General features: G+C 40.8%; 1 protein-coding gene and 1 long non-coding RNA gene across 2 annotated transcripts; one reads left to right on the forward strand and one right to left on the reverse strand.

The window, feature by feature from the left end:
• Nucleotides 1-1,897: 1,897 nt before the first annotated feature.
• Nucleotides 1,898-2,418, reverse strand: LOC26528337. Its single transcript, XR_001449584.3, has 3 exons — nucleotides 2,315-2,418; nucleotides 2,072-2,250; nucleotides 1,898-2,011 (listed from the first exon to the last, which is right to left on the reverse strand). It is a non-coding gene; the product is annotated as an uncharacterized LOC26528337 (long non-coding RNA).
• Nucleotides 2,419-3,254: 836 nt separating this feature from the next.
• On the forward strand, nucleotides 3,255-5,082 carry LOC6574464 (esterase-5B). Its single transcript, XM_002000474.4, has 2 exons — nucleotides 3,255-4,683; nucleotides 4,741-5,082. The coding sequence occupies exons 1-2, from the start codon at nucleotides 3,300-3,302 to the stop codon at nucleotides 4,983-4,985; spliced, it is 1,629 nt and encodes a 542-aa protein (XP_002000510.1). The 5' UTR covers nucleotides 3,255-3,299; the 3' UTR covers nucleotides 4,986-5,082.
• Nucleotides 5,083-16,571: the final 11,489 nt, after the last annotated feature.

Here is a 16,571-nt window from a genome sequence, read left to right on the forward strand (position 1 = left end):
AAATGAAATCCAAATTAATTTGCCAATAGCAAAAGTTTTGCATCAAATTTGCATGTCAGCCACACTCGACCCCACCCACGCCTCCGTCAGCCCAACTGTTGTTGCTAATTAGCAATAAATTTGGATATTTGCCGCAATTGTAAATAGCTGCGAATATGAAATATTGCTGTTGATGCCACGTACTTGATACAATATTGGGGCTAATCAGTTGGTAATCCTTTGGAACAGCCAGCTAGCTATTTGAAAAGTAATCAAGCGCACTGGTAAGAGAAAGAAAGAGAGAGAGAGAGAGAGAGAGAGTACAGCATTTTCCCAGCTTCAAGTGAGAGACGCATAAATCAATTTGAAATGAAATGTACACTCCATGTACTTGGCCCGTCTGTCTTTATTTCGAGAAAATCTGCTACGTACTCCGGCTATTGGCACACACACACACACAAACAAATACACATACACACGTACTATGTTGCTGCGCTGTTCTACATAAATTTTCCGTGAAAATCTGCATAAAATCAACGCTAACAAGCTCCATCCACGGAAGCCAGACAAACATCCTTGGCTGCGTTTCCTTTTGACTTCTTTTTAACGGAGGAATGGGACGGACGGATCTCTGTTACAATTCCGTACAATGTTCCCATGCAGCAATCACTTCAAACAGCTGTTGTTGCTGTTGCCAGCAAATTGACTAAAACCAAGTTTGACTGAACAAGGCGGAAAATTAGCTGAAGAGAGCTTCTAGAGAGCTGGAGCCCAAGTTTTCTTGGAGTAAAACACGTACATGTGTAGAGAGAGAAAGTTTAATAACCTGCATGGATAAACTATAATCACTAGTCAGAGATTAGTGCTACAATTCATATGTATTTACCCTCCTGCTCGAGCAGCATTTAAAGTTTATGCTGTAATTTGAATTTCGACAACTACAAACTGATAAAAATGAACTCGAGCAAATAATCTACTGCACTGTGGCTATAGTAGAATAGGACTTAGTTGCTGCACCAATTAATTTAGCCCAAGAATGCCATAGTTTGAGAAACTAGCGAGATGCGGTCAAGCGGAACTGCTACTCAATATGGAGCTTCACTTTCACTCCGACCATCAAATTGATCGGAGACGCAAATGGCGTAAACCCAACTTGAGGGGGAGGAGGGCAGCCAAACACTAATTGCCAATCAATCTGAGCCGTTAGGCAGGTGGGCTTGAGCCATTTTGCGATTTGACCAATCCGGAAGGGGGAGGCCAGCAATGGGACTATGAACTGTTGACACGGAAACTAACTTAACTTTGCAGCAAATGTAAAACAGAAAGTTTGCAGTCAAGTTTACGACTGTATGCAGCAGTCGTAAACTTGGAGCAGGCAGACGAATGCGGACAGCCCCTGTATATACCCATCTGCGATTATATATATATACTTACATATATGTGTATAGGTATATACATATATGTATATGAAATGTAAGACGCAACTAGACTGTAGCTTCAGCTGCAACGCTCCATGGATAACAAACGACTTTATGTTTATGTAAATGACGAGAAATACAATGGCATCCGGAGTGCAAAATATGATCAACGTACGTTAAGGGCCCCATTTCAGGCGTATAAACTTTAAATTGCCCGACTCAAATACAACAGCTCTGCAAATGTATCTATTTTTATATAAAGAAACATACATACATGTGCACATGTATGCACACACACACACACACACACACACGGCTGAAAAACTACAATACATAAAAATTCCATTATAGAAAATCCGAATGTCCTGAGTATTTTCTTTACTTCGAACTCCATTTGCATGCAGTCAGAGTTGCGAAATTGCTTATGCAAAGCACTTTACAGCCACGAACCAAAAACTTTACCAAGCCAACGCCATCCCAAAAATTTTATAACCGGCTCATTAAATTAAACAATTCAATATTATCTTTATTCTTGCTTTTTAGACTTTGTAGTGATCAGCCAGTGAAGACCGGCTGCTTCGCCTGTTAAGCCAATGCAGTTGCAAAGAGTAAGACTGCAAGAGAAGAGAGAATTGAGTCATACGAGCTGGTATTGAAGAGCTCTAGAATCTTACCATAGTTACGCCTGGGCACGTGAACGATGCATACGATATTCAATTGCGTGACCGCACGAAATACGTATGCTATATACCTGAACATTTTATCATGACATACGTCGCCACAAGCTATTCCACTTGTCTTCTTTTGCCCAGAAGAGTTCGACATTTTAGATGCGCTTCTTGGTGAGAGTAGTCTGCTCGAATATTTAAGCTGATGATAATGAAAATTAATTAAATTTAAAAACAATAAATATATACCTGACAAATAAGAATAGTTGAGAAAAGTTTTCTCCTCACGTTCTCTGCTCGGATTGACAATAGAGCAAGTTTACAATCGATTTTTCGATAACAATTACATATGAGAGCGACAATGTACAAATATCCGTAACATAGAACGAGTAGGAATGGAACATATTCAATGCGTGGAAATGCTGTAATCATTAAGCAGTCGATTTCCAATTATTCAAAATGGGAAGGGGATCAGTTATTTTTTTTTTTTTTTTTTTTTTTTTTGATTTACACAGATATTAAAATGATCGAGAACGAATTCAGTTAATTTTCAATTTAGCGGGGTACAAATTATCGAGACTCTATTGTATATGCATTTGATTACCTTCCCAGCTTTGAATCTAATAATAGGTTTTTGATTTGCGATAATTGTTAATTATGACTATATGAAATATACCATTTAGGCTTGAACACGCAACTGAATTGAAGCTGAATGAAGCTTGACAGGGAGGTGCGCCCCAATCATTAGTTGAGGCGGGGTTGATGGAGATACAGTCCGATACTATTCCAGTTCAATTCAATCAAAGATAGGTATTTACATATTTACATTCATAATTAAGCATTAGCTCGTCAATTTTATCGCTCTTTAGCTCTAATTGAATTGGGAAATTCTAGTGAGGTTGCGTATGAACTGCAGTTGGCAGACGAAAATTGCATCTATGCAGCTGAAAACACGCCCAGCTAATACATGTATTTTCTAGCGTTTAGCTAATACCAGAGAAATTATTGTTATTTAAGTTGGGTACGTAAATATGAGTTTGTGGTCTTGAAAGCGGACATTAGCTCGTTTAGCTTCAACGTATACTTATTCCGATAACACGCACATTCGAACTGTGAATGTTCAGTGCCACAGCCACGCCCCATAAATAATTGAGCCTGCAATGGCAGCAAATAAAAAGAGAATGACTTACAATCGCTTGTCGCAGTTCGAATTAAGGGCCCGCGATAGATTATCATGTCTCGATTCACATTATCGATATGTTGGCTGTGTCTGTGCCTGGTCTGGCCAGACGTGGCCTGGGCAGATCCTTTGCTAGTGGACATATCCAATGGACAGCTGCGTGGAAGGGACAGAGGCGACTACTATAGCTACGAGTCGATACCTTATGCGGAACCACCGATTGGCAGTCTTCGCCTTGAGGCACCGCAACCTTACAAACGTCAGTGGAGCGAGGTGTTCGATGCCACGAAGGCACCGGAGTTCTGTTTGCAGTCCAGTCTATTTCTTCAAGGTGGAATAATTGGCAAGGAGGACTGCCTTACTGTGAGTGTGTACAGGCCAAAGAATGCGAGCCGGAGCAGCTTTCCCGTCATGGCCTACATTCACGGAGGAGCCTTTATGTTCGGAGGGGTCATGGAGTATGGGCACGAGCTCATCATGTCTGCTAGCAATTTCATCATGGTGAAGATCAGCTATCGATTGGGACCTTTGGGTTTCCTGAGCGCGGGAGATGCAGATTTGCCGGGGAACTTTGGCCTGAAGGATCAGCGATTGGCTCTGCAATGGATCAAGGAGAATATCGCCAGCTTTGGCGGTGAACCGGAGAATGTTATGCTAATGGGTCACTCCGCAGGCGGTGCTTCAGTCCACTACCAACAGCTGCATGGCGGACTAGAGGATGTGGTCAAGGTGGCTGTTTCGCTCAGTGGAAGTGCATTGTGTCCTTGGGCTACTCAATCTGATGAAAGGCAGAAGGCGTTTAAGGTGGGACAAATATTAGAATGTAACGTGAATGGGACTTCCTTGGAACTAAAGCACTGCCTGCAGTCAAAGGACCCCAGGGACATTGTCGGTGCTGTAAAGCACTTTATAGTATTCGGCTACGTGCCCTTCGCATCCTTTGGCCCAGTTGTTGAGGCTGCCGACACAGTAGAGCCTTTCCTCACCCAACAACCTGTCGAGGCTATGAAGAGTGGAAACTATTCACAAATTCCTTGGCTTTTGTCTTATACCCTCGAGGAGGGTGGCTTCAATGCGGCACTTTTCCTGGAAAAGAGTTATGAAGACGGCAAGGAATTAATTGAAGTATTAAACAGGCGCTGGAATGAACTGGCTCCAGATCTATTGTTTTATCGCCACACAATGAACAATTCTGAAGATCTGAATCGGTATTCGCAAGAGTTGAAATACCAATATTTGGGAGATCGCAACTTCAGCTTTGATAGTTATTGGGACTTGCAGCGCATGTTTTCGGATATTTTGTTTAGGAACCCTATTCAGAGAACTCTCGAATTGGCTCGTTCACAGCGAAAGACTCCCTTTTACTGCTACGCTTACGACAATCCTTCCGATTTTGGCGTGGGTCACTGGCTGTCTGGACGCACTGATGTATTCCTAGGTAAAGTTATATTGAAGAAAGTCCCTTAGTTCTGTGTAAATTGATATTATTTTGTAGGCACTGTACATTGTGATGATCTTTACCTCATGCTGAACAGCGCCATACATGAAAATCTGCGTTCGGATGAGAAAATCATATCTAAGAATTTCTTACAAATGCTTATAGACTTCGTGGAAAGCGACAAAGGCCTGCTCACATACGATACCTGTCAGTTTAAAGATATTGCAGGCCAAGACAAGATGGAGCTGGTTTACATAACCCGCGAGGGTTGTGAGAATAGGCGGGTGGAGATAATTCCGTGAGTCCCCTGGAACGAAGCTTTCTATTTTGTTTAATAGATTTTTAAAAGAATTAGGAATTATATAGTATTTTTTTTGTATTAAGATTTTTAAAAGGATTATGAATTAAATTGAATTTAAACAAATAAAAGACGATGGGATAGAACTTATCTTATGATAGAAATCACTTTAACACTAGTCCCAGGCTCTCGCTAGATATTCGGGTTAAATAGGTTACCTCATCACCATAACAGCTTTAATGTGGGTGCTTAAAATCTTCTCGCATAATCGATTGGAGCTCCCTAGTTCGTTAAGCGGATTTTCGTCGAGTACGTATTTGGGGCAGCAAGCTACATGCCAGATTTATTACGCATACGTTGGGCACATTTTATGGCTGCGAAGTGTGAGAGAGAGTCTCAAAAGTGCAATTCCGAATAGTAGTATACGAAATACAAAAGAAACAGTCTTCATAAAAACTCGTATAATATAAGCAATTACTTGGCTTCTAGGGTAAAGCATTTTACGATTTCATACTTGTTGGCTGTAGCTGTTGCCTCGGCTGAGGTTTGACGCGGAAACTAAACCTGAACCTGGAATTGGAGTTGGAGTTGTAGTTGGAGTTTGGGCGAAAGCCAATGCTGTGGTTACTCAATCAATATTGGATTTTTACCACAATCAGAGGCGGACAGACATATGAAGAATTTATTGTATGTGCTTGGCGGGGGTTTGTTTGCCGGACAACCGTAGAGAGAGAGGACAAAATCGAGAAAAACGAAAGAAAACAAATAGTCTGGATGTACAAATAAATTAAATTAAAACGTATACACACATAAATTATTTAGAGATAATGTAGTGGCCCAATCGCATGCCGAACGTCGAATGCCGAATGCCAAATGCCAAATGCCAAAGATCCAGAGACTGGCCAAGTTCTCGGGAGCTACTAACAATAAGCAGACAGCCACAAGCCGCACATAAATGCAATAAAAGCAAATTCAATTGGCGGCCATAACGAAAACGAAAACGAAAACCAAAATGAGAAAGAAAATGAAAATGAAAATAAACGAAATGGCGGAGCACAAAGCATAGAACAGCAACAAGAAGTCAGGCGCAAACAAAGACAAATACGAGAAGCGCCTGCAAACGAATTTCGTATAAATCAAACCCCCACAAATGGGAGCTCGATCCGAAGCCGAAACTAAAACATGGCCAAAACGCGGACCATAAGAACAATATATATATATGTATATATATATATAAGAAATATGCTTTGGCCTTTATTTGTGGACGCCTCGGTTCCATTCTGTTTACCTTCTGCCAGTTGGAGCTGCTCCTGGGAGCTGCTTTGCCCTCACCTGGGCAGCTGTTTCATCCGGCTGACCAGTTCACAAATGTACAAATTTATGAAATTGGCCAAAAAGTGTTGACGTCATTAAATGCCAGAAAGTCCAGTTAAACGAGAAAGGACTCCACAATACAAAGCACCAAATGCAAAATAAATAAATTCTAACCAATCAAGCTGTAAAGTTCGTAAGTTCATTGTGAGCTTGCTCGATTGCAACGAAACTGCTCTTGAATCTCACAAATGAAACTCGAGATTCTTTTCACTTTTCTGTTTTTCCTTTATTTAGTTTTATATATTTTGCATATTTTTGCTGGACTTTGCATACTCATAATACACTGTAGTTGCATAAGGGATTACAATTTCAGCTTGTAAATTTAAATTCCAGACATTTGGTAAACTAATTGAATAAAGAAATCTGTTTCATTCAGTTTATAAAATTCGGGGATTGGTATCAATTATAGATTTTGATGTATGTATATAGATTGAAATAGAAATGAATCTTATTTAGCTTTTTTATAGTAATTTAAGAAAAATGTTGGTGGCCTTGATATATTATCATTTCTGCATGTTTTTCCTGTAATCTATAATGACTATCAAAATCTAAGTTATTAGATACAATCGGATACAGCTTAAAAAATTCTTTAAAAAACATTTATTTGGCTTCTCTGTTAAAATGCATTTTTGATTAAATAATATTAATGTCTTAAAGTAGTATAATTATAAAAGCAAAAATGAAATAATATATAAATGGCATCAGATCTAGTGTTTCTTAACTCTCTCTCTCTCTCTTTCTCTTTTACTTATAGATACCATTATAATTTCTCTCTCTCTCTCCCCCTCTAGATACCATTATAATCATTAATGTCTCGTGGGACTATAATTATTTAATGGAAATATATCAAAGGATATTAAAGCAATGCATTAAAGCAATTTGTACATATTTGGGATCAGGCAGCCCGAACTATTCGCCTGTAGCTCCTAATTCGTATTTATTTAGTGGAAATGACATATGTATGTATAAATACTTGACGACAACTTTGCGAAGCGCTCAGGCTGAAATCTGTCGCAATTTCTTGATTTCTAGCACAACTTTTTGCTGTTGTTGTCGTTGTTGTTGTTGTTGTTGTTTTGGTCTTTATTTATTTTTATTCTATTCTGTTGCTGTGTTAGTTAGTCGACAGCCTGGGGCTGTGGTAAGTTGGTTTCCTGGTTTGCGGGTTTCCTGCTCTGCCAGCATCTCCAACCAGAGACGAAGTACTTGCCAAGTTCATAAAATATTCAGCTGCACTTTGGCACGGCAAGCAGAAGAGTGAAACTGGCGCTAAGAAGTTGCCGGCAATCATGTAACGAGTATTTGCCGAGCAGCACCTTGACTCAAGTGCCGTCCAGCCACGTCCTGGACGGGGCTGCAGAGGCCGCAGGATGCAGGAAGCACGCCAGGCCGGAAGTGAAAATCGTTGCATTGCCAAATGGCAGATTAAAACGGTGTTAAGTTGTGTCCGCCGCAACTGGCAACTGGCAACTGGGAACGGCAGCCAAGTGCAGCCGTCCAGCGCACCGGGCATGAAATGAATAAGCTGCTCACGCGGAATAAACGAGGGTCTATCGAACAGTTGGGCACTGCATCAGTTAAGCCGTTGGGAATCCCCAGATCACCACAGTAATTGCTTCCGTTAAATGAAAGCTTGGCCTTACAAACAAATGACATTTCAAATAGATGTCATTCACATAATTCGCATGCAAATGCAAATGCCTAACGCCGGGCGCTAGGCGACAGGCGTTGCATTCAAATCTCGTTGGGGGCGCATCGAGGGGCATCGAGCAGTAACTGCCGACTGCCACACCTTCAGCAGCATCTGCCACAAGCAGGACATTGTTGTTGAAGGACATGCACTGGAAAACATGAGGCAGCAGCAGCAGCAACAACAACAACAACAGCAGCAACGATGGGGACAACATGAATGCACAACGTCGTCGGCATTCGGTTGTGTAAACATTTTAATTTCTAGTGCAAACAAATGCGCAGCAACCGCAGTCTTAGCAGAGCCCCATCTGGCTTCCCCTTTTGCCTACCTCCGCCCTGTTGGCAGCACCAAAACAACATGGTCCATGTGGACCACGGCCATCCAATCCCACTGCATTGTTCCTCTCGATTTCTATTCGAGTGCTGGTGCTGAGGGTGCTTGGCCTTCCAGGCGAGCACCAAGGCGATGATTGCAAGCAGAATGCGGACTGTGGGCCGTGTGGCTAACCGCATGTGATTTGCCAACTTCAATTCCAATTCCCAAGCACTGAAATCGAAAAAATGTTATTGGCGGTTCGAGTAATTACGCAAAGAGAAGCGTTCTGACCAATATCAGAAGCAGAGCCGTAATCCCATTGTCAACTATTTCTAATAACTACTTGGAAATGTAAAGAGAGAGAAATGGGAATTTATTCGTTTTCCAACACTCTTACTGCACTGCTATGTTAATTTCTTTTAAAATTATCGCCAAGTCTGACTCACGCTATCATCACTAGCAGCAGGCGCAGTCTATGAAATCTAAGCTTTTGTACACTTTAGCTGCAGTCCCCAAAATGCCGTTTAGCTGACACCCACACTCAACCTCACACTTACACACACACACACCCACACACACATACACGCTCGGTTAGTAGGAATATGTTTTTGTTCAGTTTATGGCCTTTTCTGCTGCCACCTACAAACCCGCCCAGCCACACGCCTCATGAACCATTACTGCACTTGCGAAAATGTAAAAAGTATATAAAAAATAATAAAAAATAAAAAACAGCGAAAAGCAACTGAAAAACCGCATTTAGTTTTAACAAAAACTCACACATACCATCATGTTTATTTGTGTATGGCCACACATATACAATATAATATGCATACACACACATGCACATGTACATATATGCACATACATACATATATTCACATCCATGGCAGCCGGCTTTGCTTTTTGTGCACAGAATGGCAGAGATGCATTTCAAGGATACAGTTACAAAGCGAAATGGCTCGCAGAGAGTGAGTCCCGTTGCAGTTCGCCAACAAAAAGATGAAAGTTTATTTTCCATTTTGCACACTTCGCGCAATTAATTTTACAAACATTCAAATTTACCAAGCGAAGATGAAAAACGAAATCAAGAAAGCAAAACATTTGGCGTTCGCCTTCAACCGCCTGACAGTTTATTATTTTTAATGAGGCATATTACACAAGTAATCAGGCGGAAAAGCTGCACACCATTTCCATTTGCTCGTGTCGGAAACGCCTGCTGGAAGCGGTTGCCATTCAGCGTTGATTTTGACAGCAATAATAATAATAAAAGCATGCAAAAATGCAAAAATAAATAAATAAATAAATCAGTGCATAAATGACACTCTCATTTAAATATTTATAAATAAACTCGTGCATAATGCATCTGCAATCCTCCGCCAGCTGGCAATGTAGTTCACGGCGTCGCATTCATGGATTCATGGATTCATGGATTCATGGCTGAAAATATGTTAAGGTTGCAGCCAGCCATGCCAGATATAGTTAGGGTGCAGAGTGCGCAGTGTTGCCATATTTTTATTTACGGCATGATAAGCTAGATCTAGCTGGAAAGGATAGAGAATTAATAAAAGAATATGATCGTCCATTCGTACACTTATTAACTATTGTTATTATTATTATTATTATTTTTTGCTTGATTTTATTTTGTTTTGTAATTTATGTAAGGTAAATTAAATATTAAAAAAAAAAAAGTTAAATAAAATAAAATCTAAATTTATGTTAGTTAAATAAAATATTTGAAAATATATTAAATAAAATTAAAAAAAGGAACAAAAGCTTGTGACAACTATTCCAAATTTTTAGAGCTAGAATTCCCGCTATTATTCAATTGTTCCTTCAAAACAGCCAGATCTGTCGGTAAAAAGCTAAACCGGCAGAGCTGGCTTTGTCATGCAAATCCTAAATTTCACTTCAGCTGGGTCAATGCCATTCGTAAAAAATATGGAAAGCATTTAATTATTTCTGTTGTTTTCATTACAAACCGCTGTGATAGATGAGATGAGAAAAGTTAAATTAGAGCAAAAACTACTATGCATTATTTTAGAGATAACAAAGAAACTGAACTTGCTTTATAGCACTCAATGAAGAGTATAAAACCTAATAAGATTAAACTAAACTATGCGCCAGTCTAGCCAAGTCTCATTATTGCCTTCCTCGGCTCCTTTAGGCTAAACTGTTTGCCAAGCTAATTTATCCTAATCTGAGGTATTGAATAAATTAATATACATGTAAATAGGTATTTAAAGTTACTTGACTCACCTTGTAAAGAGATGCCTCACAGTGCACAGAGTCTGGAGCGGCAAAGGCTCAGAGTCTCGTTAGTTATTTATAGGGCATATGTGTGGTATGACATTATCGGATATTTACCTTGGGCAGGCGGGCGCACTGGGAGTGCCTAGACTGCAGCATGGAGCCAACTGAATGCCTGGCGAAAAGTTTCACACCATAAATTAATTCGAAATGTGGCATTAGGTCTTTAGGAGAGAATACAATGACATTTATTATAATTTAGCATAAACGAAGCAGCAAACAGCAGAGCGGAACGAGCAGCAGGGTGAGGCCAAGCTCGTTCCCAGAAAAAATATATGCCCAATATATTAAGATGTCTGTGATAGGTGCACTGCACGAAAAGATGAAGGCGTAAGCTGGACTGAATTAGGCAGGAACACATTATTTCTGGCAGTGTGGCTATTTCCTCTGACTGCATGCTTGATGTAGCTACATAAAACGGAATATAATATGCCCGTTAACATGACTCCCCACCCGCGCAGAGATACACCCACACCCACACTCACACACACACACACACAGCGTGTGGCCTCCTGCAATTTAATCTTGTACAAACAATTCGAGCTCGGGTCAAAGACAAAACCAACTCAAAGCACGACCCGTGGCTAAGTCGATGGCATCTTAGATGCGGCACGACCGGCGTGTTGAGTCCTGTGCAGGACGTGTGGTCTCTGCGACTATTATCCTTTGACCGCTGTCGTGCTACTAACCTTAACCATAAATTGGCTAAATAGCCATGCAACATGCCAACGCCTGACAGCGGAGTAAACTACGCCTGACCGCCAATATGAATGTCGACTATGCAGGCAGCCAGGCAGCTCTCTCTCTCCCTCTCTCTCTCTCTCTCTCTCTCTCTGTGTGTGTGCTGTGTATAGCATAACGTGTAGTGTAGTGTATGTGCGTGGAGCCCCAATCAATTTATCACTTAAACAACGGCAGAGCAGCCGCTTGCACTGCATGTCCTGTGCGGATGCGGCTCGGACTCGGCCCTTTTTGGCAGTTCGTTTTGGATGTGGCTCCGGCTCTGCCTGTGGCTATTGCAGTAGAGAAAAGTATAATTTTGCCACCCATTAGAACATTTATAAACAAAGGGTATTAGTGCCAAGCGCATGTCCGCAGCGGTCGCCGGTCAAGCGATTATAGCAGGAGTGAGCTGGGGACAGCTCCACTCACACATGCGAAAGGTATTAGGGCGCACGTTATGGGGCTCATTGAATGTGTCGCCAAAAGATTTAATGGAGCATGGCGCCTGGCCATAGGTGAAATATGCAATAGAAATGTATTTAAGCAGCAGCAGGCAGAAAAGAGAGAGAGTAAGAGAGAGAGAGTGAGAGTGAGAGACCCCCATGACCGCTGACCAAACACACAATAAATCATAAATGTGTCCGGCGTGCTGGCATTTGGTTTATTGATATTGTAGTCATAGTATTACATATCCCTGTTTGCCCTGTCGCCAGCCCCTCACGCCGGCCCCACATAAATATTAATCATATTTTATACGCTCGCTCTGGATATTGATCATGTGTGGAAAAGTTTTTGCCCAACTTATTGACTTGCAGCTGCGTTACGCATCACAAGCGAAAAGTTTGGACACTTTTGCAGAAGGATAACAGTGCCACAAGTCCTGCCACGCTCACATTATGTTAATTCACTGAAAAGACAGTTCGATGAACTCGTGTAGCTGGCACGAGTCACAGCTAATGCAAAGATGGTTATTAGCGAGCTGGCTGATGACCGGCTGGCAGGGGAGATGCCGTATCAGGTGGGCGGAAATGGCCGGTTCCTGCTGGCAGGCTGCATGCCACATGGGCCACATATCAAATCGCATTTTGAGGCATTTAGCCGGTGGCGAAAAACGAGTGCAACAAATCAACTAAGTGGATGCCGAGTGGCTGGCCCTGCCAGTTAGCTGCTTGACAAATTGCCACTCAGCTTTATGGCCAGCTAAAGGCGACAGCTGGAGCTGGAGCTGTAGCTGTGGCAGGAGTTGGAGCAGGAGCCGGTGCCGTATGGGGTAGGTGTTGCAAGACGTTGTTTATTTGGTTTTCATGTCGCGCATGTTAAATGCAAATTATTCAAACTGCTGGCGAACAGCCCGCTCCGGCAGACCAGCAGTCCGTCCGGTCGACGGACGCCAGACGACGGACACACACATTCACACATTCGCACATATCCTGCACGTTGACCTTTTTAGCAATCCGGCAATGCCGTCATTGGAGCGTGTAATTTGTGACATTTTGTTTTGCTCAGCTACGCTTTAACAAATAAGCTTCACGCGATTATGCAAATTTGCGAATAGTGCTCGCTCTTCTCCCAACTACGGATTGTGCCATGCAGCAGTGGGCTCTGTGTGGCCCGGGCTGTGGCCCAGATTTGGGCCATGCCCCCCACGAAAAGGTCACTTAGCCGTTGCCGCTCTTCCCTTTGGGCACGAGAGAGATTTGTATGAATAAATTAGATTTCACTTATTGTACGAGTGCCATGCAATAAGCGCGCCGAGTTTATTTTCATGAACTTTGACGGCGGCTGATGCCGCCAAGTGCCAATGGCGGAAATTTAAAATTTAAGCGGGAAGCATTTTGCTGTGAAGCGGATAGCCTTCATGTAGCTGCTTAGCGAATGACATCTGTACGGAAATATAATCCAGCCTAAACTTAAAGAGCCCCAGCTAGAGATGATAATTGATATTGACAGAACTGCAATGATATTCATATAGATGGTTAACAAGCTTAGGTCTGAGTATGATGTAGATTTAAGTATTTGATACACAGCTTATTCGAACTAATGCATTGCTCATGGCCTAAAGGCACCAGAAGTTTCTTTAAATTTAAGCTTTTACTTATATATATTCAGATGGTAAGTATTCAATTATTTTAGAATATAAAATAATATATAAAAATAATAATAATATATAAAATAATAATAATAATAATAATAATAATAATAATAAAAATAATATTAATAATAAGAATGATAATAATAATAATAAATAATAATAATATTAATAATTACAACAATAATATAAAATATATATAGAATATATATATTTTTTTGTGTAATTCAAAATTTTTTAATGTAAATAAAAAACAAATTTATTGATTTTAAAGCAGTCTTGTTAGTGTAAATATATTTAAATATATTTCTATACTTATACTTATAAAATAAAAATGAATACTGCCTCGTTTATTGTATATAACTTAACACACATATCAAATCCCTCATGGAATGATACAGGAAACCCTTCCAAGCTGATGAGCTGCGGTTACTTCGCATTCGTATTGATTTGCCCTATACTAGATATACTACTTTACTATACCACATCATACAAAAGTGTAGTAGTCATCTTTCTTCAGCACCTCTTCTGCATTTTCCAGGAATATTACATATTTTCGACAAAGCTCGATGTCTCACTAGAACCTGAACTACTCTGACTTGACAAAATCCACAAAAGGGATATCAAGAATTTCGCCCTTTGCACTTTCGCATAGGAGAAGCATTATTCTCTTAAAAAATGAACTTGCAAAGTAAATTGTTTGTTTTAATAATGCTCGTCTGTCATTTAAGCATAATCTTTTGTGCAACCGCAAACGTGTCTGCATCACATGAGCAGACGACCAGGGCCATGTGTATTATGTGCATTTGATATATTTCTTAATAAAAGTATAACGCAAGTCCAACAATGCCACATGGCTGCCAGGCGTGGCAGTGGGCGGGCGCAGCTCATGTGTCACCAGCTGAAATGAGAAATGATCAAAGTGAGTGTTTGGCTGGAAAAGTGCAGATGCTGCAAAAACAAAAAAAAAAAAAAAAAAAAAAAAAATGGGAAAAAAGCAGCTGAAGCAGTGGCTGTGGCAGTTGCTGCCCACATGCAGAGATTGAGTATGTCTATGTGTGTGTGTGTTTGGTGTGTGTGTGTGTACGTAGTTGTCCAAGGGTGCCAACTGGGACATCATCAGTTGCTACTTGCAATATGCAGCATATCCAGGCAGCTCTGTGTCTGTGTGTCTACGTGTGTGTGTGTGTGAACTGTCTGTCCACTCAGTTAATGCACTGCAAAACTGCAGCAGCAGCAGCTGGCATGCTGGATGCCCATCGGTTGCAGCCAAAGTAATCAGCCAAGTTAGCCAACTGGGAACAGCAAATGCGTCTGTATGTGTGCGTGTGTGTGTGCGTGTGTGTGAGCTGCTTTACCAAGTAATTAGTTGCTGTGCATTGATTTTTACGCGAAGCGCCTGCTGCTGCCGTTGCTGCTGCTGCTGCCTAATTCGGCTTGACAAATTGTTAATACGTCAAAGCGCTGACAACAACAACAACAACAACAACAACTACAGCAACGCACAGAAATGATAAAGAATAAAGCCATATAGCGATTGATGACAAAGCTGTCGCCGTCGGCAGAAGCCAACTGAATTTATGGTAATAAAAGCCGTAGACATCGCTTCGTCTGTGGCTGGAGAGTGTCAGAGTGTGTGTGCGTGTGTGTATGTGTGCGAGTGTGTGTGTGATTGTCTAAAATACGCCTTGATTAAGAGCAAGCGGTTCTGTGCGCATGTGTGTGTGTGTGCGTGTACAGACACAGCTCATTGGCATAAGGCGCCAAGACAAGCCTCGTCAGCATTCAGAGAAATCATAAAATGCGTATACGCCGCGTATGCCCGGCGCATAAATCATTTTAACACCAAAGGGAAAGATCCCGGCACGAATGCCAACACATTTGGCACTGGGCAGGTGCTCGTGTATTTACATATAAATTGCCAGCCAACACACACACACACACACACACAGAATGCGCCTGTTTATAACACTCGAAGCAATTACTTAAACGCAAATGATGCAGGCATTTGCCTCGCGACTTTTTGAATGGTGTCGTGGGTTTATATATAAGTATGTATATATATAAATATGCATGTATGCATATGTATGTATATTTAAATAAATTTTATCTCTTTGGCTCAGCATACTAAAACGCGATATTAAAAGCGCTTAAGTTGTGCGCTCCCGCATGTGAGTTTATAAATTTAAGAAACTTTTTAAATATTCCGGTCTTGGGAGAGTGCGTGTATTTTAATGAATACATAAATTATGAAATGAAAAGCCGCTATGAATATTTATATATGGCAAAAGAAAAAGAAGCATTTGCTTAAAGTAAAATATGTTTAAAAATAATAGAAATTCCGTTAAATATGTTTGATATACAAAGCCAATAAAATAAAATGAAAATTAATACTTGATTCATTTAGACTAAATTCATGTGAGACTCATTTGCTCAATTATGACGTAGAGTGAATAATTTCGCAATCTAAATGAATTGAAAATGCTGTAAACAGTCGCTAATTAGCCCAATTTATGGCTCATCTGCAGACAGAAATCTGTATATTTCAGCATCTGGCATTGGCCAAAAGGCAAATAAAGATCGATACATAGAAGTGGCCAAAATAAAAAACGCAATAAAATCAAACGCTGGGCAATCTGGCAGCACTGCGAGCTCTAAATGAAATGCAGCTGCTACAAATTGTAATTATTTGTAGCGCTGTAACAATCGAATCACTCCTCGTTGTCTTCACTGTAGACTTTATGGGTTAATGAAAACATAATTAACACAGCTCTAAGCTCGTCTGATGCGCAGTCCTTAGTCAGCATGGGGCTTGAGCCCTTGCATCCAGCCAATGCCAGTCGGACAGCTCTCAGCTTTTTCTCATACTGTTTCGCTGCTGCAATTTGTATTTGATATTTTACATTTCAGTTTGCTGTTAGTATATACATTTTCTCATTTTACCTGGTGCAATTGGCGCAGCTGCATGGCGAAATTAAATTTGTTTTGCACAGTTTCTAGAGGCGTTTGTGTGTCATGCATTTTTACACCTTAATTTGCAGCTAATTTGCATTTTATATATGAGAATTCTCGCTTGTTGCGCACTTCCA

The sequence above is a fragment of the Drosophila mojavensis genome, unplaced genomic scaffold (genome assembly GCF_018153725.1).
Source record: "Drosophila mojavensis isolate 15081-1352.22 unplaced genomic scaffold, ASM1815372v1 contig_231, whole genome shotgun sequence".
Taxonomy (NCBI): Eukaryota; Metazoa; Arthropoda; class Insecta; order Diptera; family Drosophilidae; genus Drosophila; species Drosophila mojavensis.

What these genes read in the sequence shown, in the direction of transcription:
- LOC6574464 (XM_002000474.4), top strand. Translation starts at nt 3,300, where the DNA reads ATGTCTCGATTCACATTATCGATATGTTGGCTGTGTCTGTGCCTGGTC. An exon ending in ACGCACTGATGTATTCCTAG is followed by an intron (nt 4,684 to 4,740) that starts GTAAAGTTATAT and finishes ATTATTTTGTAG; the next exon opens with GCACTGTACATTGTGATGAT.